Below are 24,286 nucleotides of genomic sequence, written 5' to 3' on the forward strand. Positions count from 1 at the left end.
ATGCCAGATCTTCCTTTTTCATACCTACCTGTTTCTCTAGCCCAAACAGTAGACAGTTGCCCAGTCTAAGTGTGCTTGCTCTGCTTTGCCAGCACTTCTTGTCAGATTCCTTATGAATTCAGACACAACATTCAGTCTGAACTGAAGCCACAGTGCAGAGAAAACCCAAAGTTATTAAGCTCTCTTCTCATCTTGCAGCAGTCTAAAGAAACATTTTTGATGAATGAAAAGGTTAAAGCCTTGATTTCTGTGCCCGTGTTTGGTACCCACAATTGACTCAAGCTGTTAAAACTGCTTTCTGCTGCTGTTCTAAACAAAAGCTTACATCTTCTATGTGTATGTTTTCTTACTCAAAGCTTGAGCTTTCATAGGGTCTTTAAAACTGAAATGAAGCTCTCCAAACTATGAGTAGGTTGCTCGTTAGTGGAGCAAATACAATACTGCAACTGACCACAAATATGGATTTAACACAGAATTGATCTCTTTAAAAACACATCCCATCCCGTTTGGTTGGGATTTTCTTTAATTGTAGTGGAAATCAAATTAGGGATTTAAAAATTACAGAAACGAAAAGACATCTTTTAAAGCAAGCCGTTTTCTCCACATTGTAGAATTTAACATAAAGAGACAGGGCCCGGTGGGGAGAAAGATGAGAGAAATAGAAAACAGACGGAGTGAGAAACGTGGAACTGTCCAGAGAAATACTCTCCCCACTGAGATCGCAGCGAACAGCCAGGGGAGGGGGAACAGGGCGAGAGCCGACCGGAGCACCGCGGCTACCCGCTCGGCTTCGGCGGCTCTGAGGTCAGGTTGCTCTAGTGTCCGGCCCGTTTGCCCACGCCGGTGAGCATTTTTCCCTCTGCCACAGACCGTTCGCCCAGGGGAGGGCAGCAGGTGTCCGGGGCCTCTCCCGAGCATCGCGTCGGTGAGACCATCAGGCGCCCGCACGGGCAGACGGGCGGCAAAGCGGGACGGGGACAGGCGCGCTCCTGCCAGCTGGCAGCATTTGCGCTACTGCGCTCCCGAGTCCACCCTCTCCCGCCTAGCCGGCCGCGACACGGGGAGGCTGAGGCATCTCGCAGATCTCGGCGTGGCCTCCGGGGCTGTGCCCCTCGTCCCACAGCTCGGGGTTAGGAAAGTAATGAAAGAGGCACAGGCACTACACCCTTCTCACCGTCCTGCCTGATACACCTCCGGTTGGGTCCTGTCTGCAGGTCCCGGGACTCCGGAGGCTGGCGGCCCCCACGCCCCCACCAGGAGCAGTTTCCCGTACGCCGGGACAGGACCTGCGCTGTCTGTCGTGCGGAGGCAGAGGGCGGCCGCGCTTTCCCAGCTGGAATCGTTGTCGAGTTTGTAGGAAGGCTTGCAAATTATAAATACATAAATCAACTTTTTAAAGGATCAAACGTGTAGAAAGGCGGAAGGTGGCTACGGGAGATAGAGACCACGCTGCAGGGGAGCTCTTCCGCCTCACCGAGGCGCGTCGTGCCCCACTCTCCGACCCCACTCCTTTCCGTGCCCCGGGGTGCCACCGTCTCTGTCCAGCCCCGACCCCGGCAGACGGGCCTCCGAACTCTCAGGTTATCCGAGAACTCAGACATTTTGGCTTCCTAATAGTTGCGCGTTGACTGCTCTGGCGCTCCTGCACTTAAGGAATATCTAGGATACACGTGATTAGGAGTGATCAAAGAGGAGATAAGATCAAAGATCACTTTAATTGAGCAAATTAGGTCAAATAAGATTTTCAGAAAAACAACTCTGCATTTGAGGCTGTTAAAAGCACTACTGTCATTTAATGTGAGCGACTGAAGTTCAGAAATGACTGGACACATTCACGTGACACACAGATTTAACATTCCCTTTTACCTACAGGTAACACAGATTACACAAAAATAAACAGGAATGTATGTGTGTGTGTATATATATATATACACACATATATATACATACACATATATATATATTTGGTCAAGCATTCATTTCAGGCAGCTCGTCGCAGAGGCACGCTGCAGCCGACCAGTGCCAGTGCCCATACCCGGCCCGGCGCCATCCCACTCGACAGAGGCCCTCAGATCCCGGCCGCACCCGACGGTAAAAACAGGCGCACGGCAAGATGGAAAGGCTAGCATAGAAGCTGTGCAGCGGACAACATTGCCCTGTTCCAGCCCCGAGCCAGGCGGGGAAGGGGAAACAACTCAGGTTTCCCAGGTGGGCTTGGCGAAAAAGGGGAGAACCTCTGCCGAGGAGCCTAGGCTGGCTGCCGTTACTATAGCACTGACACTTAATACTTCATGGCCGTAGCCCTCATCCTTGGGGAGGGTCGTGCTTACCCGCCGCCGGGGGCTGGCCTGGGGGAAGAGAGAGCCTGTTCGAAAAACAACACCCGCGAGGCTGCCGCAAGCGGATGCTCTCGGCGCCCCCACTACCGGCACAGAGCACATGGCAATGTTTTGGTTGATCGGTTCGTTCCAGGTTTTTATTGTTTATTTTTGTTTGCTTGTTTTTTCACCGAGCAAAATATGCTGCACTGGCTGTCTCCAAAGCAACTGCAGCGTCTCCGGAGAAAGTTTGAAGCAGTTTAAAAACAAGAATAAAGGCGGAGGAGGAAAACAGGGGGAGAAAAAGAAAAATAAAAACCCGCTACTTTACAGGCTGCTTAAACTGCCTGTGCCGCTACATGCGTGGTGAACTCAGGTACAGCTGCAGAGTGCCAAGCCTTTCCGTAGTGGGAAAACATCAGTTAAAGGCGTTTTTTAAAAATATCCCCATGTAATGAGACGTGCGGTTGAGGGTTAAGCCCCACTACCTCCCTGCAGTGCAACGAAGGGAAGCCCGATGAATAGGAAGGTCCTAGCATAGCAGGCGGGCTGTTGAACACAGGCAACGCTGACGGGGGTGTTGCTGTAAGTACCTTGCAAGGTTACAAAGCACGGTCACTTCTCCCCGAAGAAAATCCACTTGGTGGTTTCACAGCCCGGGAAGCCACGAAACCAAATCCCCTTCTTCCGCTTGGGGTGTCGCCTTCAGCCTCCATACTTACACTGGTAGTCCGAGGTCGGACTCTGAGGCCCCCCGCCGTCTCTTCATTAATCCAAGAAAAATCCCCAACACGGCGTTTTTCTGCATAGGGTGTTTTATTTTTTACCGATGCTACTCAGGCAGACACTGTGGTTTACAGTGACCACAAGCAACGACCTGCAAACTCTAAGTCTACTCAGAATGATGGATGGGAAGGAGGGAGGCGAGAGCGCCCTTGCCCGACAGCTGAGCCTCGGTGAGGCCGGGCGAGGGGAGCCACGGAACCCTCCTGGGCAAGGCGTTCCCCTGTCGCCCGAGCCCTGCCGTGACGAGCCCGAGCCTATAGGGATCGTCCGACGGGCGGAGGAACAAGGGACTCAGGCGTGCTGCGCGCAGGGGTTGCATCCTGGAGTTCCCCGCCCTTCTGCCGGTGCCATAGAGGGTTTGGACGGGGGGACACACACATACACTGCGGCGGGGGCCAGGAGGATGGAGCCAGACCTCCTGTCCCGTCCTGGAGCGGCGGGCTTCACTGCCGGCAAAATTTGCACTTGATAATTTTCTTAAAAGCACTTTGGAAGTCTTTGTTGAAATAGGCATAGATGATAGGGTTGAGGAGGGAGTTGGAGTAGCCCAGCCAGTTGATGACTGCCCCCAGCCACTCGGGCATGTAGCACTTACTGTCACAAAAGGGCAGGACCAGCGCCACGATGAAGAACGGCAGCCAGCAGAGAATGAAGGTGCCCATAATGATGCCCAAGGTCTTGACAGTCTTTCTCTCCCGTGACAGAGCCATCCTCCTCTTGGCTTCTGTGTTCTTCTCGTTGCGTCTCTCGAAGGAGAGGGGTGGCTGGGAGCTACACGCCTCGTTGGGCAGCGGCAGGTGAGTCTTGGAGGAGCTGTTGCAGCGCTGGACCTCGATGATTTCCAAGACTGCCCCGTCCTCACCCTGCCGCACCGCGCCATTGACACAGGCACCGGGCTTGGGCTCCACAGTCCGCTGCCAGCCCTTGCCGGGCTCCCCGTTGCTTTTCTTCTGCAGGGGGGCTGGGGAGAGGGTGAGGCAGGTGTCGGCGATTTTCTTTTTCTCTGCTTTCTTGACCGTTTTGCGGATCCTGAAGCGGGCCGCTTTGAAGATGCGGCCGTAGAGCACCAGCATGAGAAGCAGAGGGATGTAGAAGGCGCCGAAGGTGGAATAGATGGTGTACCCATGGTCCTTGCTGATGGTGCAGGCATCGGGGTCCGAGCGATCTTCGGGCGTCCTCCAACCCAGCATGGGCGGAATGGATATCAAGAAGCCAATAACCCAGGTCAGACTGATGAGCACGGCAGCTCGACGTGGAGTTCGCTTGTTGACATAGTCGATAGGGTCCGTGATGGCCCAGTACCTGTCCAACGCGATGGCGCACAGATGCAGGATGGAAGAGGTGCAGCACAACACGTCCAGCGAGATGAAGATGTCACAGGTGACTTGCCCCAGCGTCCACTTGTTCAGCACTTGATAGAGGGCCGCCATGGGCAGCACCAATACGGACACCATGAGATCGGTGACGGCCAGCGAGCCGATGAGATAGTTGGCCACGGTTTGCAAGGAGCGCTCCAGGGCGATGGCCGCGATCACGCAGGCGTTGCCGCTCACGGCGCACAAGATGAGCGTGCCCAGGAGCAGAGACGTGAGCAGCTGGTAGCTCAGGGTCACCTCGGCGAAGCTGGAGCTGCCTGCCCCATCGGAGGAGCGTTCTGGGGAGGTAGTGTTGTTGGCCACATCCATGCCGGGCGGGGTGGGGAGGGTCGCTTCAGGAGACAGGCATGGAATGAGGAGCCGGTCACTAGTGCGCTTCCCTGGCAGCATGCATCGCCGCCCCACGCGCTTTGGCCAGTCTGGGCAAATCTCCTCCGCCACCCCTCCCTCTTCTATGTAGCGCGGCGGGAGGTGGCCGAGGCTTAGAGGACCGCGGATGGCGGAGCCGCCCCGCACCCGCCCATCCTTGCTGCCTCTGCCCAGCGCGCAGCCCCGGGCGGCGGGGGCAGCCCTGTCGCCGCCGCTCGCCGCCCTGCTGCCTCCACTCTGCAGCTCTGCCGCGCCGTTCCTTCCTGCTTTGCCTCTCAGCTCCCGCCTCGCTTTCTCCCTCCCTTCCTCCCCTCCTCTTCCCTCCCCCTCTCTATATCCCGCCCTTCTGCGAGGGGGGGCGACTCCGTGGGTAACCATCGTGCCCCCAGTGCCACCCATAGACGGACAGGGCGGGAGGGCGATGGTATTCGTCGCTCACCTCCTGCCCCCTCCACGCTCTGGAGGGAGGAACACATCAAAGTACACCACCCACGTCCCCTCCAAATCTCCTCCCCGCAGCAACGCCTCGGGCAGCGCAGACCCTGGCCTTCCTCTCAGGACTGATGCGGGGGCTTATGCGGGGTGTGCAAGGCGGCTTTCTGTGGCCACGCACTGCCGGCTGTGGCGGGGGGGGGGGGGGGGGGGGGGGGGGGGGGGGTAGGGCATCGCACCCTCCAGAACTGCCGGCGGACGAGTGCCAGCTGACGGAGCCGGCGGCTCAGGGGATGCTCATCGCCACCTACAGGCAGGCGGCGGCGGCCCGGGGGCGCGACGCCTCAGCGCGGCTGAGGGTACGGCTGGACGCGGGACCTTACGCGTCTGCACCCTCGCTCCTGCCCGACCGCCGCTCCGGCCGGAGTGGCTACGGTCCTATACCTTAGGTTGCCGGCGGAGCAACACCAGTCACGATGCCGCGGATGCTAGGAGAGAGGAATGACGGGCCGGTACCATTGTCTCATAGGCATCTCGGGAGGCACTGCTGTACCGTCCAGTACCGGGCAGGGCTCCTGCTCACTCGCTTATGTGTTGTGGCGATCAAAGTCTCATTCGTGATGATTCACGCCCTCACCCCAGCGTCCGGGCACGGGAGGGTGATCGCTGTCGTTGGAGCAGCTCGCCGTCCAGTGCCACGCAGAAGGAAGGCATTTGGGGGGGGGGAGGGGGGGTTGAGAAAGAAAGAAAGTTACAGTTTGTTCCAACAGGAGAGGGAAAGGCCGAGTTCGAATAATCTTGACTTTTAAAAAGTGTCATATTGACACATAAAAATCAAACCAATTAATACCTAATAAATAGAACTGTTACAAACCTGAAAAAAACACCTGTCATTTCAAGGAGAAGTTAAAAAAAAAAAAAAAAGAAAGAAAGAAAAAAAGAAAAGTGCCATTATTGATAGTTTTAAGTCCTCTGAAAGGTGAAGCAAAGTCTTCTTGGCATAACTTTTCTGCCAGGCTTGCTACTACCCTGCAGCTCAATATTTTTAACGATGTGAGATCTTTCACTATGCTTTGTAACTGCGCCATGCAAGCTCAGAAAACGCAGAAAGCCAAATAAGTAATTACTTAACCGGAAGATTTGCCAGATTCTAACTTAATCAAACTTCAGATGACGATCACAGAGCCTGGCTTAGACACGCTTAGGTTTCCTCATCTTCCTTCAGTCAGCACTTAAAAATAACGCTGAGTTCACAATTTCACAACATTTGAACAAATTTCGCCTAGCTTTTTTTTACAGGGGAACTCGCTCCGTTTCTATGCCTCTAGGCTTGTGATCTTTGCCATAAACGACCTAGGCACAGAGATGAGCTGGGTAAGAGGATCAGAGCTGCACCCTGTCATGCCCGCAGCGCTAGCCGATCGTGCCAACATTCACACGCTCTGTGCCCTATTGAATTAAGACTGTTATGATATAGACAAAACAATATAATCGATATTTAACTATATTTAGCTCTTTCACTAGCAAATCCTATTTTCTTTCCTGAAATGCAGAGCATGGTGTTTTTTAAGCAGCTACCTACTTAAAGACTCTTTGCCTTCAGTGAAATTGGAATTTCTGCTTCTCGCTGGTTTAGAGCCAGCCTGACGCCATGAAGAAAGTGCAATTCTAGAAGGCAGAGAAATAGCAAGTAGATTGTCCCCGCTTTCTTGCTTGCTTGTGGGCAAATCAATAGCCTAATTAGATTAGCCTGAAATTAGCGTTTCAAAGCCACGGAGGATGCGGGCTTCAGGAGTTCACAAAGGGTTCTTCGGAAACTGTTTCCAGGGGTGGTTTGCCCCAACATAGCTAAGGGAAGTCTATCCCAGCCACTTTTTGTGGTGAAATTCCAGTGGGTAAAAGACGACGGGGTTCTTTTTCAGTTGAAACATTTTAAATCGGCTTTACTTTTTTTTAATTTATTTTTTGTTCAGAGGTTGAAAGTCATTTTGCTCTGAATTAAACTGAGAAGCACTTTAGACAACCATGGAAGAAGGGGAGGGAGTAGGAGGTGGAAGATGTAGACGAAGGGAAAACTCATTCTTTTGATGTGATAGTGTCTTTACTTCTACTAAGCATTTAAATAGCAAAGTGCTGGTTAAATTTTCAAACCGTGATGTGTTAATCTCTTTAGATAACTTAGGTGAACCATCAATCAGAATTCTTTAAGGAATGCCATACACTCAAAAATACGCCAAGCTGACTTGAAAGTAAATTAAACCTTAACACCATACACTCGTTAAAAAGTCCAATTACAGTATTAATGCTATTCGGTTCTAACACAGCTGTTGCTAGCAAGACATTCTTCAGTAAGTACAAAAGAAAACACATTAACAACTGTGACAGAAGATGCTCTCCTGAGCAACTTCATTCCACATACTAAAAAAAGGAAGAAAAAAATAAAGGAAAACTACATATTCTTGATGGTCTCAGTATTATCTATATGCCACTATTATCTATTTGCCAAAGTAAAACTGAAATGCTACAATTTGATGACAGTATTTTGTTCATGTAGTTGCACATTAGTCTTCGACTTGTGAAGGATTTAGGTCTTGAGTTTGAGGGTTTTGAGTTTTCCAGGTTGTTTGTTCATTTTGGGGGGTTGTTTTTTGGGTTTGTTGGGTTTGGTTTTGGTTTACTATTTGCGAGGATAAGATACAGCATTTGTGTTATTTAATAAATGACATTCCAGTAACAGTTTCTAAATGAATGGGCTTTGCTAGCAAGCCAGGGAAATTAAGGATTCCAGTTCACTTAAACTGATATAGCATATGCAGTTTTCTGAGATAAGTTCTAAACAGGTGGAAGGAAACATATGCAACAGGCAGCCTTCCAACTACAGCCTTCTTGAATTTTCTTACTAGTAAATACAACCAACGGGAATTAGTATTACTCCACACTGTTCAAAGCCTTCTGAAGAAAAGCTGCAACTTCAACATACAGAAAAGGAAACATTTAATGGATGAAGAGATTCTATCATTGTAACTCCTCTATCCATTTCTTTCACACAATCACGTGTATTTCACGATAAGGTACACTTCAGAAGACGTGCTTCTGCCTTTCACAAAGCACAAAATTTTTTGCACTACTTAATAAATTTAAACTTCATACTGTAAAAGATCAATGGCTGTAACAAGGGGACAGGAAAATTTAAGGCCATTGCTAGTGCTCTAGTTACATATTTCTCCCCCAGACTTTTCCAGATCAGAATGAGTCCAGAACTGGCAACTCTTTCGTACTGTCTGTGGACAAGATGAACTATCCAGGAACCTAAGTGACTTTCATTAGTGGTAGCAGAGCTGTTCACTTTGTCCAGTCTCTAGCTATATCTAGTTTATGAGGCCCTGCATATCCAACTCATACATACGAACGGAAGCAGGGAAATCCCTCTTGATCATACGAGGGAAAGTCACATAATCATATGTGAACATAAGATTAGTTTGCAGACTAATCAAATTATTAGTCTGCAAAGAATTAATACACCACAAATGCAGTGCAATAGCATAATAAGGAAGATTAAATTTCCAACTTCTGGATCATCATTGTGCCATCTCAGTATTTATTTAGCCTTCAGGGGCATGGAGGTGGGCTGCCTAATTCTCCATTCAGTCTTGTCCAGCCACCTCAGAGCTGATCATCATGGCCTGCTAGGAACTGTGTATCACTGCAACATTCCAATAGTTCAGTAAGAATTAGCTCAGATCGAGGGCTAAGGTCATATAAGGTACCAAAATGTCTTTCAATATGCTCCTTCATACTCTCAGTTCTGAAAACACAGATCAGCAATATCCAAGCTCAGGTCTGGTAATACCTGCTGGCTCTGGTGATAATCATGCCAAACCAGCAGTGCTGCTTTATGACTTTAACAGGTGCTAGGTTACAACACTACTCATTCAGCTTCTTCACCAAATCCAATCATATTTCTATTCCTTCTTCATTGCGTAGTTAGAAACAGATCAACAATCTGGGCCAAACAAATGACCTCTAAAATGCATGAATAATTACTGTTTCAGAATGCTGGAGTACTTACCTATTTTGTTTCCATTGCAACTAATGTTGTTTTCCATTGCCTGCCATATCCCAGTTGCCACTATTATCCTAGACAATGGCAAGCTGACTGCAAGTTTCACTCTCCTATTCTTATTTCATTCAGCTGCCTTACTGGAACTCTCATGTTTAACATTTTTATTAGGGCCAGAAACTAATTGCTAGATATACAAGTATTTATTTGCTACTTCTGTGTTTCTCTGCCAAGTGCTTGTAGTAATAGCTATAATTAGAGCATAACTCAGCTTAATCCACAAAAAATGATCATTCATTCCACCTCACAGTCTTAGAATAAAGTAATTAAATGTTTAATTTGAAATTAATAAATGTAATTTATATTCAGGCACTATCACTGGAAACTGTTACTAGTGATGCTTACTTTCAAAACCATAGGGCAACTTTTATGCAAGTCTAGAAATTTAAGATTAAATTTGAAAGATGTAAGTTTAATACTCAGTGAAGAAAATAAACTTTCAAATATATTTGTTTAAGCACAGGTTTTCATAAATCTGTGGAAGCTTCTCATAATTTTGACACTCTGGGAAAACTTGACTTTAGGGTAAATCTTCTGTGCTGCTCCTTCTGTTACACAGTGCAGCTGTAATGAGGAAAGAGCTGTAAGATTGTCCCTTAACCATTTGTGCATTTTCTTGATACTTAAGCTGCTAAGCACAGATTTGATCCCAGAGTAACTCTGGTAAAATCTACTTAGTCAGCTCTAATCATACCGTGGAGAACAAAACAATGTTCCAGCTATGCTGAGGTTTTTATCAGCACATCTCCTGTGTCAGAGACAAGGGAGAGCAATACACAAGATGGTGTGTTAGGAACTGATCTCAGTGGAGAAAAAAAATGTAGCTAAACAGCTACATCAGAATCACCTGTGTGGTGCAATGCAGTCTGGAGAATCCAGAATGTAGATAAATCGTTCCTTAAAACTATGATCTGTTAGTTGTAATTTAATTCAGAATAATAGCTTAGAAGCAACTTTTTTCAAAGTTTGCAAAAGAAATAGTAACATCCACTACACAATTCTAAAACTGCTGACTGGCATTGAGCATCCTCTTGGTTAAATCTTTTTTTTTTCCTGTAGATAATTAAGATTATTCCACCTGTTTACTTAACATCCACAACTGGCTTAAAGCATTTCCTGACCTTACACACAAGTTTCCAGTAGTATTCTAGATCTTAAGCAATTTTACAGGTATTAAGCAATATCTGCATGATTGCAAGGGTTGCCAGTATAGTCCAAGCTTTGCAAGCATTTTTAATTTTTCAACTGTTAGTTACTTTATGGATATATTTTGCTCTTCCTGCCCCCATCCCCATAAACCAACCAAACAAAACCTCCACTCACTAGCTCCTAGATGAGAAAGAATTTTATACAATGAGCATTAAAAAACTTTCAAGTAGCTTTGGATTATAGAGATTTGTGCTCCAAAGTTTTTTATTGCAAGAGGCATTTTTGGCACATTCATATGCATACATTATTTATCTTCAGAGGAGACAAGGTAAGAGAAAAACTATTCTTAAATAACAGCAAGTTATGAAAAAAAACCAAACATGGTATTTCCCTAGATAAACTTCTGCAGGCCTCAGCTTTAAATACAAGGCCAATATAAATGAGTTTATCAATGTTTTTAAAAGTAAAGCTAAAGTACTTGAATATCACAATTGAATTGCAGACATGACAACTGATGTCTTCCTCTGCTCTTATCATGTCAGAGTTTCAGTACTACACTAGAGATTAAATTACGTAGCATCATTGTCTCCTTAATAAATAAAGTTTAAACTTGATATATCCTTATAAAGGATGTAAACTGTCCTATTGCGTGCACACTGACTACAGCTCAACATTATGGACCATAGTTCAGCAGCATATTAATCCAAGTGCAGGCAGTATTCTCATTTAATTTAATTTCATTACTTAAAATTAATATAATAAAATGAATAAAAATGGAGTGCCTTTTTTCCCCCTAATTCACCTACTTACCAGTTCTTCATTTTTATTCTCATCAGACCCTCACAACTATCTCAATGGCAAATTAGAAAGAAGAATGATGTACAGTGTAATTGTAGTACTAAAACTACTAGTTGTCCTACTAAAACTTTTCAGAGTTTTCATCTACAAGCAAGCTTTGCAGGGACCAAAATTTTGCCCACAGGCACATGGTGCAGTAATGAACTTAACTGCAAAGTTAGCCCTTACTACTTTTATTAGATGCTGTCTCCAATTACTCATATCCAAGAGCTTAGTGTTGTAGCACCTTTACCACTACAAAACAATGTCTAAGAACAAGGTATTCAGAAAATTCTAACACGCCAGACACTTCCTCTCCATTCTCTTCAACATTTTTGTCTCTATGACTGTTCCTATAGAGAAGGCACAATGTGTTTTATGTATCCAGTGCATTGTGTGTTCCACAAAGGCCTTCACAGTTTTTCTTGCTAAGACAAATTTTACATTTCCATGAAAGGCTAGATAAGCTTTCTTTCACCTGTACGGTGATGCAACATGTACTTAAACATTACTGCAAACAAGCATAGAAATACACCTCTGAGAGAAGGCAGAGGGGAGATTATATGACCAGTTGTTACCTGTTATTTTCCATATCCTTTAGAAGAAAAAAAGGAATATGGCAAAACCCTCTTTCTTCTTCCCTGTCTGAATACTTCTGAAACACTTTACCACTCATCCAAGCTCTGACTACATTAAGCAAGAAACAACACAGTTTATTTACTAACCAAAGTTATTGGGTTTTTCTAAAGACAATTCCATGACAATTAACACTGCAGCTATACATATACTTTGAGTATAACTTTGTGTCAGTCCTCTTCAGCATCACACTCTCCATTTTAAGAAATCAATGTTATAATATTGCCCTTGAATTCAACTGCATTTTGCTTGTTCTCCATTTCTGTTTCTGTAGCACTTTGGTAGGTAATTATGCTGGCTAAGTCTTTTCAAATTGAAAGGGGAGTAAATAGTTTTCTGCATAAATGCACATATCTGGTTTTATTTATCTTGATGTCAGAGTAACATTGCTATCACAGGGATAAACTGGCTTGTACTTCATTATTAGAAGACAATGAGAGAGAAAGATCTGAGGAAGGTGGTATTTATGACTCTGTGTCTGAAATATCATTCAAGTTAATAATCTGTCTGGCTTTAAATCATGAGTCAGAGGATCACATTGAAAACAAAACAAAACTAATTAGAATAAACAAAACAAAATTAGAATAAACAAAAAAAAAAACAACCAACCAAACCAAATCCAACACAATTATTTCAGCTATCCTTTACACAGATCAAAATCCAGATGTTCAGTTAAGGATAAATATTTTAAACTGTGATTTCATCCCTCTTTGTGGGGACTTTTATTATGTGGTCATTTATCAAGTGGTAGGTAAGTACCTAAGGTTCAAAAAGAAAGAAATGCCTTCTGTCACTAGAAGTATGACCTTCTAGGTCTTGTAGGTTCAACACACAGTACTGCAGTGCTTTTTAAAGGGGATTTGGTGGGTTGTTTTCTTTTGTTGTGTTTTCTATTGAACTACAAAAACTCAAGTTGTTTGGATTGAAATTACTGAAGTCCAAGAGGCCTTGTCAGGACAACACAGAGGCTTCATCCCTTTTATTCTGAAGTCGATGTACACTAAATGAAACCTGCAGCTGGAGAAAGCTATGTACATCAAGACAAATGCTGCATCTTTATCTGTCAGTGGCCCAAAACCAGCATTTCAGAGGAAAGTCTACACCCCTACCAGGCATACACAGTATACTTGTTGGAGGAATTACTGAAAGCTTTTGCAGTCCCACACAGTTAATGATTAATATACGAGAGAAACTATTCATATCTCTTCATATACATTTTTACCATAGTATAATTAAGGTCATGAAAATGTCACATTCAAAAAGAAAGCTTATTTTGCTTTTGACCCTGATTTCACATTTAGCAACAAGTTGAATCGTTTAATTATATGCTGTGTAAAGGATTATAAACGGGTTTTTACTTTGTTATTATCACGCCTTCTATTTGTGTGTTAAGAAAAGCCTGAAATATCTTTTACATTCGCATTTTATCTACCTCTTGTATATCTTTCTATTAAGTTTCTGTCTGAACACAATTACTATTTATGTCACAGGGAAGCTTTTCTAAGCTTCTTCCAAAACTGACCTTTCACGTCTTTTGTAGCATTGTCCCCTTGAGAAGAGAGCCTGGTATTTTCATGAGAGGATTCATTTCAGCAAGTGTGATTTTTTTACCTGAGAAACTAATTTAGTTATTGCTTCTAGACTTGCTATTCAGAAGAGCATTATAAGCAACCAGTTCTATAAACACTCCTTCTCTCTCCTTGAAATACCTTACTCAATGCATATATATTTTGGAGCAAACTCCTACTCTGTATAATATTCAGTTCCTCTTGCATCCATCTTTCTGGCATTTAGATAGATAAATATATTTCAAGCCTTTTCAATATGTAATAGCATTGTCCATATTATTAATCACGAGTGCAGATAGAAATTAATAACTGGCATTTAAATTTAGAAGTCTAAAAAAAGTTCTTGGATTAAGAAGACATCAGTTAGAGTAAATGTCAGTAAATTAAGAGATGTGGGCTTGTTTTCCCAGCTGCCATAAATCTGGATAGTTAAATCAAAATATGATTATCAATGGCCACAAATTATAACAAAACTTGAGAACACAGTAAGTTTTGATAAGATTCAAAGAAGTCTGTAACAGTCAAAATGGAATATCTTCTGCCATATGAGCACAGACAAAAATATAACACTAGTTTCCATTGCACTTTGTCACCTAGTGTAGGTTAAAGATCTTGGTTGCTATAAATAGCATTTTATTATTCCTTGGTTTCAAGGTAGTTGAACAGTGGAAAGACAGTGGGCTAAAATTTTTGTTGTTGAAAGGAAATGGTTTCTTGGTTACTCTGTACCACAATAATAGTTGAAACTTTCTCATCTAGTAAAGCATGTCACAGGATCACAGGATGTTAGGGGTTGGAAGGGACCCAAGGAGATCATCAAGTCCAATCCCCCTGCCAGAGCAGGACAACACTATCTAACACGGATCACAGAGGAACACATCCAGACAGGCCTTGAAAGTCTCCATAGAAGGAGATCCCACAACCTAAAGGTTCAGGTTGGAAAAGACCCTTGGGATCACCAAGTCCAACTTTTATCTCTACTCTACAAAGTTCACCTCTAAACCATATCCCATGAATCATATTCAAATGGCCTTTAAACACGACCAGGGTTGGTGACTCAACCACATCCCTCAGCAGCCCATTCCAATGCCTGACCACTCGTCCCATGAAAAAAAAAATCCTAATGTCCCACACAGTTTATGATAAATATATGGGAGAATCTATTCATATCTCTTTCTATACATTTTTACCATAATATAATTAAGGTCATGAAAATGTCACGTTCAAAAAGAAAGCTTATTTCACTGTTGGTCCTGATTTCACATTTGGCAACAAGTTGAATCATTTAATTATATGCACTTACTGTGAAAAAAGAAATTCCTAATGTCCAATCTAAATCTACCCAGTTGCAGCTTGAGGTTATTCGCTATTACTCTATCACTATTTATCTGTGAGAAGAGATCAGCAGCAGCCTTTCTACAACATCATTTCAGGCAGCTGTAGACAGTGATGAGGTCTCCCCTCAGCCTCCTCTTGTTCAAACTAAACAGCCCCAGCTCCCTCAGTCACTCCTCATAAGATCTGTTCTCTAGGCTCTTCATCAGCTTTGTTGCCCTCCTCTGCACTCCAGCACCTCAAAATCCCTCTTGTAATGAGATTCCTAAAACTGGACACAATACTTGAGATGTGGCCTCACCAGATCAGAGTACAAGGGGACAATCACCTCCCTACTCCTGCTGGCTACAGCTTTTCTAATACAAGCCAGGATGCCACTGGTTTTATTGGCCACCTGGACACACTGGTGGCGCATATTCAGCTGCTTGTGTATTGCAACCACCAGGTCCCTTTCTGGTAGACAGTTTTCCAGCCACACTTACCTGAGCCTGTGGCATTGCTTGGGGTTGTTGTGACCCAAGTGCAGCACTTAACATTTGGCCTTGTTCAAATTCATGATGTTAACACTGGCCTATGGATCCAGTCTATCTAAGTCCCTCTGTAGAGCTTCCCTACTCTTATGATGATCAACATTGCCACCTAACTTGGTGTCACCTGCGAACTTAATTATGACACACTCTATGTCTTCATCATCAATAAAGATAGATATAAATAATAAAATAGAAGTGTCCTCAGCACTGAACTCTAGGGGACACCACTTGTGATCAGCTGCCAGCTGAGCTTAGCTCCATTGACCACCACTCTCCGGGCTCCTTCATCCAGCCAGTGCTTTATTCAGCAGAGCCTGTGCTCATCCAAGCCATGAGTAGCCATTTTGTCCATGAGAATTCTGTGGGGAACAGTGTCAAAGGCTTTTTAAAAGTCTAAGTAGATGATTTGTAGAGCCTTTTTCTCATCCAATAGTGTTCTGATTGATACAAAATTAATTATTGGATATTAATTTTTATATCCAGGCAAAATTATTAATAACTATGAAAAGTGTTTATTAATATTAAAACTCACCAGAAAACTTGGTCTAATGCAGAGTTGGGACATTTATACACAAGGAAAACAGGCAATTTAGAACAATTAAGAAAATTAGCAAAAATTAAGCAATTCAAACAGTTGGAAAGAAAATCTTGTGGCCAATATGCTGCATGTCCTCTAGGGAGACCCGAGGGGCTCCTTTCTGCTAAGGCAGAAGGCACAGTAGAATTTAGTTACAAAACCATAACTTTAATTACAAAGAGGCTTTTTAGAATATTTGCCCACAAAATTGTATCTCTGGATTTCTGGTGCTGCATTCAGTACCCAGAACACAGGGAGGGGTTGCTGTCAGTGGTTTTAAAGCCATTGGAGTATTCTGAGGTTTTCCAGGGCTCTTCTCTCAGGAAACTGGGGCCTTAGCACAGCTTCTGACCTGGTCTTGACTCCTTCTAGGACAGATGGTGTGCAGGCAGACATCATGTCATTCTGACTCCCTGGTGTCCAGGGAACTGCTGAGGAAAGACTGAGGAAAAGTAGGCATTGAGCACCTCAGCCTTCTTCTTATCCCTAGTCACTACATTTCCCTTTGCATCCAAAAAAGGTTGAAGATTTTCCCCAGTCCTGCTTTCATTGTTAATGAATTTATGGAAACATTTTTTATTATCCCAATGATGATGATGATGATGATGATGTTCATACTCTTCCTAAAACAACATTCACAGAATGGACACGGGATAAAGACAGTCAGAAGTTAAAGCAGTTTGTGTCTCAGGAAGAGCCCCACTAATTTTAATGTAAGTTCTGTAATCAAAAAGGCTACAGGTTTACCAAGCCTATATGGATGACTTCATAGTACCATTTTTCTTTAGAACTACATGCAAACATAGGCTATGGCAAGAAAAAAATCACTCAGGATTGGACTTTTGGAATTCATTCAAACAACAAATTATTTTCTTCTGTTCTTGAATTTGTTTCAGGCAGAGAGAGTCAGGGGTGCAAGTTTTGCAAAGTACTTTAAACATATATACAATGTTCTGCAAACATACATGTCTGTTTGCACAAGTATGTCCCACTGACATCAATGGACAAGACAACTGCCTCACAAATATTCAGGAGACAATGGTTGAAGTTCTTGGCCATCTTAAAAGCAACATGATGGACAAGAAATTGGACATGAGCCAACAATGTGCATTTGCAGTCCTGAAGGTAAATGGCTGCACCAAGAGAAGCACGGATAGCAGGTCAAGAGATGTGATTCTGCTACTTTACGCTACTCTACACTACTCTACTCTGCTCTGCTCTGGTCACATCCCACCTGGAGCACTGTGCCCAGCTCTGTGGCACCCAACATTAGAGAAACATGGATCTGCTGGAGCAGGTCCAGAGGATGACCACAAATATGGTCAGAGGGCTGGAGCTCCTCTCCTGTGAAGACAGACTAAAAGAATTGGGTCTGTTTGGCCTGGTGAACAGTGGCGCCATTTCAATATCTGAAGGGGATCTACAGGAAGGCTGAGTGTTGTGGGGCACTCCATATTCCTTCTTCTTCCCCCACCCTCCATCTCTAGGAGGTTTGAATGTGGAAAGAAGGTGGTGCAAAAAACTGTTTTCCTCCCCTCCCTGCAGTCTTGAAGGGGGAACAGCAAAAGGCGCCTTTACCCCATGTGTACTGACTCCTCTGGAAACCCGCACAGGAACTGGCTGGTGGTTGGCTGGATTCTTTGTGCCCAATATAAATGCCAAGTGAACACTTTATCTAGGAAAATCATAAATAGAGTGAGGAAAAAAACATGGAGTTCTGGCCTTTACAGAGTTCCCACGTGAAGAGTTCCCATTTTGGACTGCCCCTGCCTTTGGATTGTCCCCCACTTCTGAACAATTCTGTGCAATCCTGCAAGCTTGGCAAATCTTTAGGTTCTCCCTAGCGAGAACCACCAGCAGCACCCAGACCTGGCTTCTCCTGGACCACAACATAGCCTGACTTCCTGCTCACTACCCTCAGCTGGGGAATATGCTAGCAGTTTGGCTTTTCCTGTGATGCTGACGCAGCGCTTCTTCCACAATCACTCCACTCTCCGAAGCTGTGTCTGAGACATTTTTTACTTCAGTGGATCTTTCCACTCTCCTAGGACTTTTGCCACTCGGATCTGCACAATTAGATATGCTTGCCATTTCAGAAGGCTGCCAAGCCAAGAAACCCAGCAAGGGACCATAGCCAAATTTCCTACCTCACCTCCATGAGTAAAGTCTGCTGTTCCCTCAACTCTCTACTCAGTCTGATTGATAGTGGGGTAAAGCTGTGTATAAAGCTTTCTCATTTTCTGACTTTCCTAAATCACTGAACTTGCCCTTTGAAGATTTTCCTGATCGAATTAGAGACTGTAAATAAACCCTAACTAGTTCTGTACGTAGTTTGGGGGTGGTGTTTTCAGGAAAATAAAAATAATTCTATTTTTATAATTCCTGCGTTGGCCAATTAATACTCAAACCAAATCACTGAGGAAGGACTGCTTAGAAGGGCTCATAGCTATAGGACAAGGGGCAATGGTTCTAAACTGGAGCAGGGTAGATTTAGGTTAGACACAAGGAAGATATTTACAATGAGAGTGTTAAAAGTCTGGAACAGTTTGCCCAGGGATGTTTCTCCTGAAACAGTCAAGATCAGACTTGATGTAACCTTGGGCAGCCTGATCTAGTTGGAGGTGTCCCTGCTCACTGCAAGGGGTTTGGACAAGATGACATTTGAGGGTCCCGTCCAGCCTGATGCAATCTGTGTGTGTGCACGAGATTCAAAGTTGCCTTACTTCAGCATAGCAAATAACCTCACAGGAAGGATGCTGTTGAGCATGGAAAAGACCTAAGTTCAAGTCTCTTCTGTAAATCAGACAGCTCAGAGGACTTAAACCACTTGTTCAAGATCTTAAGGATATATCTTGATGGTCCATTTGTTAAATACAATATTTCTCTCTTTCAGGTCTTTACTGAGGAAAAGTAAATTAATTTAAACATTACTGCCCTTCCTTCAGATATTAACCCTACATTTACACATCTGTCCTGGAAAAAATATTCTTGGCATCAATATTTTTCCCTCCAACATAGTTTTGATGTCTAGGAGAGTTTATTGAAGACCTGAATTAGACTATTATAGAAATCAAAGTTACTTAAATTTTAACCCTAACAAGTTCTAACATAAAGAGGTTTACAAGAGAGCTCACAGCATACTGCAGAAATCTGAGATAATTCTACATGCTTCAGCAGCTGCAGACTGCTTCAACTAAATTACTGTTTGCACTTGCATTAAACCCCCAATCTCAATGATAAATGGCAGGACAATGGTCCAATATTGGAAGAAATCAGAAATAATACATTTAGAACCACTTTGGTTTAAAATTTAAATAAGTAAAAGCAAAATCATCTGTAGGATCATCTGTATACTGCTCTGCCATTCATCAAAGATTCTTAGAGCAGTCATATCTAAACCTTCACAACTATGCACCTCCAATGTACATACATTTATTTATTTATTTATTCATTACATGCATGTACTACTGTACTAACATACTATGCACATTATAAAGTACACATTAAAATGGAAATTAAGAAAGATGAGATAAACACAAAATAAAGACATTTAAAACTATTGGTAGAAAAATACTTTCTTCCTACAACACATCAGATTGCCTTGTGCTTCTCCTGGGGTGCATACACCCCACTGCGAGTACCACTATCCTAGATTAAAATTCTGTCATTGCTGTTTCTTCATCTAAGCAAAGACCATAATCATGTGATTTAAAGGTCATTATCAATGACAATGTTTTTCTGCATTGATGGTTTAACTGGCAGGAACCATTCAGCAGTTTTAAATGCACAATAATAATAATGTAGCAAGCCCTGCCAGCTCTACTGTCATAGTTTCTATAGGTAAGACTAAATGTCTTAATGCAACTCAGGACCACAACATTGATCTTTTTATCTTTTTCTGCAAAAATATCACATCATTTGCCAACATGTTACTGTATTGAACACTCGACACAAAGTCAAAAAAAGGGAACAAAAAAAAGACTTGAGAGCATGAAAAGGAAAAAAATATCAGAAATAAGAATATGAAAATTGTGCATCTGCATCTACCAAAGTTTGAAGTCTGCATCCACTTCTGCTCAATGAAAATGATACTCCAAATGCAGATGTGAGGAGCTCTCCTAGTCAGAACCAGACAAGATTTCAAACATGAACACTGTAGGTTAGATCAATGAACATCTTCAGAAAGGTAAAATATATTCTATTTGCTGATCAGAAACAGGGCTGGTGGAATGCACTGGGTAACAGCTGGAGGATAAAAGGCTTCTGAAATTAAAATAAAATGTACTTAACTGTGGAAGTCAGAAACTGCCAGTCTCACTAACATTTAAATATAACTCTTCTGCATGAAGGAAATAAGAATTTTGAGAATTTCATGCAGTAGCAACCTAATAGCTATGTAAAAGAGAAAAAAAAACAACAAATCTCTACCAATTCTTATCTAAAATGGGCAATGTGAAGATTAAAGTGGACTGCTAAATGATCTGCTTTTATCAAGTCTTTTTGTGAAGAGTTTAAAGCCCACAATTACAGCAGAAGGCACATCCTTTAACTTCTGGTAATTCTAGGGACCATAGTCGGATTGGTTTTATGCTTGGATATAACTCCTGATTCAGGAAAATACTTGAAAAATGGTGAAGCTACCGAGCATTTACACTTCTCAGTGATGCTGAATGAAGTCAGATAGCTGCATGTTTGCTTTAGGACACAGGTCAGTACTCTTTACTCATTTCACTGGTGTATCTGCCTCAGAGAAGCAGATAAATCTGTCGAATCTCTAAATCAGATCAACACATTAAATAGTGGTACAAACACAAGAGAGAATTACTAGAGCACACAGTCTTAAACCATGGGTAGGTGAGAATGCCCTTTAAATATATGTGTACAAGCAGCTGTCAGAATGAACCAGCATGTGATGATACTCCAGACAGGTGTCTCTGCATTTTCCTTTCCTGTGTTTAGTAACCAGTTAGTAGGAAAACATAAGAAACTTTAGGGTATGTAATACGTTCCAGGATGAAATCACTCAGTCTTGAGCCTGGCAAATAGCATTTTGTAAGCTTCCTATAGAGCTTGCTGGTTTTTAATTATCATTGCAGTTCAGGTTAACAATCCCAAGATTAAACCAGATCTTAGCTGCTCTCCAGGCTGCAGCAAGATATAAATAACTGCCAGAAATGCTGCCAATACCATCGTGTGCACCTAAAAACACTGTAGGGGCTTGAAATTCACATGGAAAATTTCACACACTGCCTCAGTTTTAGCAGAAGTGATACAACCACTGTAATTCCTATGAATTATGTTGTGATAGTTCTGAACATCAAATTAGCTCAGTATATATCATATTCACCAGGGCACTTTCACTTGTTTTGGGCTTGGGGGGGACAGACCGATATGGTGATAAAGTAACAAATGTATTTGAAAGTAATGTATGTGGGACCAGGGGGATATGGCTTAATAAATATTTAGAGAGGGAACTCACCAACCAATTACAGATGTCAGGAGGTCAGTTGTACAAAGACAGTATACAAAGAACAGTTGTCACATCATAGAATGAAAAAACTTATCCACTGAACTATAAGTCAGTGTCCTGGATGGCCAGGGCTGCTAAAAGTCATTGTTTAGCTGGGAATCTTCCAAATGTTCCTCATACGAACAGAATGTGAGTGAACAAATGCAAGCTATTATTATGTCCTCGCTCTCTTATGCAAAGAAGTCTTTGTAGCGTAACAGAATGAAGTTGGTGAGGAAGATGTCACTAAATTATTGGTAGCTCAACTTTTAATACCCTCTCAAGGTTTTATGTTATATGCTTTTTATAGCTGGAGTTGAAAGAAGTGCAATAAAAAATTATTGGCTGTAATGAATATAATCCACCATCAAAGAAAGTGGTAGCTTAAAGAACAATCTGTCCTTTAAAGAAGAATTATGGAATGACTCTACCAATATTATAGTGGTCATATGGTGTATTTGTAAGTACTGGGGGCTGTGAGGAAAATACCAGACAAACCAAGGCCATTTATCAATTTAGCTTCTCCAGAAACTCTTCCTATTCACACTTAGTATGTATCTCATTCCCACAAACACAGAGGTCAAACACTGTAGATTATGGCTACGTGGACAAACTAGGGGACAGCAAGCTCATATGTATGTGTGCTCTCCAGGATCATTTTTCCTCATCAAGCCAATGTGTCTCTGATAAATTGTCAGAAATTGGACAGAAATGCATCTGATAAAGTTTTAGCTATGCACATCCACTATTTATCACTGAGATATGGGGTCACCTTGATAGAAAGTAAAATACACATTTTTGTAGAAGTTGTACATTTATGGACCGGCAATTTCACAATGAGGGGAAAGAGGCTAACACTGAGTATATCTGAAAATCATAGAGTGGTAGGGGATTGAGTGGATCTCTGGGGATCATCTAATCCATCCTTTCTAAAGCAGATATACCTAGAGCACGTTGCACAGGAATGCATCCAAGTGGATTTTGAGAGAGAGAGAGAAAGAGACCACATAACTTCTCTGGGTAGCCTGTTCCAAAGAGTGTTCCATCACCCTCAAAGTAAGTAAGTTTTTTGTTATGTTTAGGTGGAACTTCCTGTGTTCTAGTTTGTGCTCATTCCCTTTCTCTTATCACTGGGTACCAGCACAGCGGCACCCACCATTTAGATATATATATATATATATATATATATATATATATATATATGCATCAATAAGATCCCCACTCAGTCTCCTCCAAGAGAAAGAACTCTGGGTCTCAGGCTCAGAGGCTCCAGTCCCCTCAGCAGCTTTATAACATTTTCACTGGACTCTCTCCAGTAGTTTTCTGTCTGTCTTAGACTGGGGAGTACAGAACAGGACACAGGACTCCTAGTGTGGTGTCACCAGAGCAAAGCGGTGTGGGAGGACAATTTGTTGGTCACACTCTTCTTAATGCACATCAAGATGATACTGGTCTTCTTGGCCACAAGAGCACACCACTGGCTTATGGTTAACTTGTTGTCCTCCAGGATTCCTAAGTCCTTCTCCACCGCCTGCTTTCCAGCAGGTCAACCCCAACCTGTGCTGGTGCACGATGTTATTTCTCCCCAGACACAGGACTCTATACATGCCCTTGTTGAACTTCATGAGGTTTACCACAATCCAACTCTCCATCCTGCCCAGGTCTCTCTGAATGGAAGCACAGCCTTCTGGAGATGCAGTCCGCTCAGTTTCTTCATCCAGGTCATTGATGAACTGTGTCCAGTTCTGGGCCCCTCAATTCAAGAGAGATGTTGAGGTTCTGGAACGTGTCCAGAGAAGGGCGACGAAGCCGGTGAGAGGCCTGGAACACAAACCCTATGAGGAGAGGCTGAGGGAGCTGGGGTTGTTTAGCCTGGAGAAGAGGAGGCTCAGGGGTGACCTCATTGCTCTCTACAACTGCCTGAAGGGAGGCTGTAGCCAGGTGGGGGTTGGTGTCTTCTTCCAGGCAACCAGCAACAGAACAAGGTGACACAGTCTCAAGTTGTGCCAAGGGAGGTATAGGTTGGATGTTAGAAGGAAGTTCTTGCCAGAGAGAGTGATTTGCCATTGGAATGGGCTGCCCAGGGAGGTGGTGGAGTCGCCATCCCTGGAGGTGTTCAAGAAAAGACTGGATGAGGCATTTAGTGACATGGTCTAGATGACTGGATAGGGCTGGGGGATAGGTTGGCCTGGATGATCTTGGAGGTCTCTTCCAACCTGGCTGATTCTATGATTCTATGAATATGTTGAACAAGAATGGATCCAGAACTGACACCTGGGGAATACCACTAGCTATAGGCCTCCAACTACCTCCTGCGTCAGATTGCCTGGATAGTCCTTAACCCAGCCCTCCTTGACTAACAGAGTGTCTTTGTTCCTCCAGACTTCCTCTTTTTGGGACTCCAGAGGGTTGGTCTTAGCAATAAAGACTGAAACAAAGTAATTCAATAACTCCACATTCTCTGTATCCTCTGTCACTAGGTGACCAATCTCATTCAGCAGCAGGCCCACACCCCCCTAGCCTTATTCTTCCTACTGATGTACTTGAAGAAGCTCTTGTTGTCTTTCACATGCTTGGCCAGATTGAATTCTAAGAGTGCCTCAGCTTTCATTGTTGCATCTGGTATGGTTCCTATACTACTCCCAGGTGGCCAGTCCCTTTTTCCAGATACTGTAAAATTGCTTCTTACATTGGAGTTGTTCCATAAGCCCCTGGCTCATCCATGCAAGTCTCCCACCTCTTTC

At 43.5% G+C, this 24,286-nt stretch overlaps 1 protein-coding gene across 1 annotated transcript; it reads right to left on the reverse strand.

The window, feature by feature from the left end:
• Window positions 1-515: 515 nt before the first annotated feature.
• Window positions 516-5,127, reverse strand: HTR1A (5-hydroxytryptamine receptor 1A). Its single transcript, XM_064140444.1, has one exon. The coding sequence runs from the start codon at window positions 4,868-4,870 to the stop codon at window positions 3,548-3,550; it is 1,323 nt and encodes a 440-aa protein (XP_063996514.1). The 5' UTR covers window positions 4,871-5,127; the 3' UTR covers window positions 516-3,547.
• Window positions 5,128-24,286: the final 19,159 nt, after the last annotated feature.

This window comes from Pogoniulus pusillus, chromosome Z, assembly GCF_015220805.1.
Source record: "Pogoniulus pusillus isolate bPogPus1 chromosome Z, bPogPus1.pri, whole genome shotgun sequence".
Classification (NCBI taxonomy): domain Eukaryota; kingdom Metazoa; phylum Chordata; class Aves; order Piciformes; family Lybiidae; genus Pogoniulus; species Pogoniulus pusillus.

Coding starts and splice junctions, on each gene's coding strand:
- HTR1A (XM_064140444.1), bottom strand. CDS start 4,870: ATGCTGCCAGGGAAGCGCACTAGTGACCGGCTCCTCATTCCATGCCTG.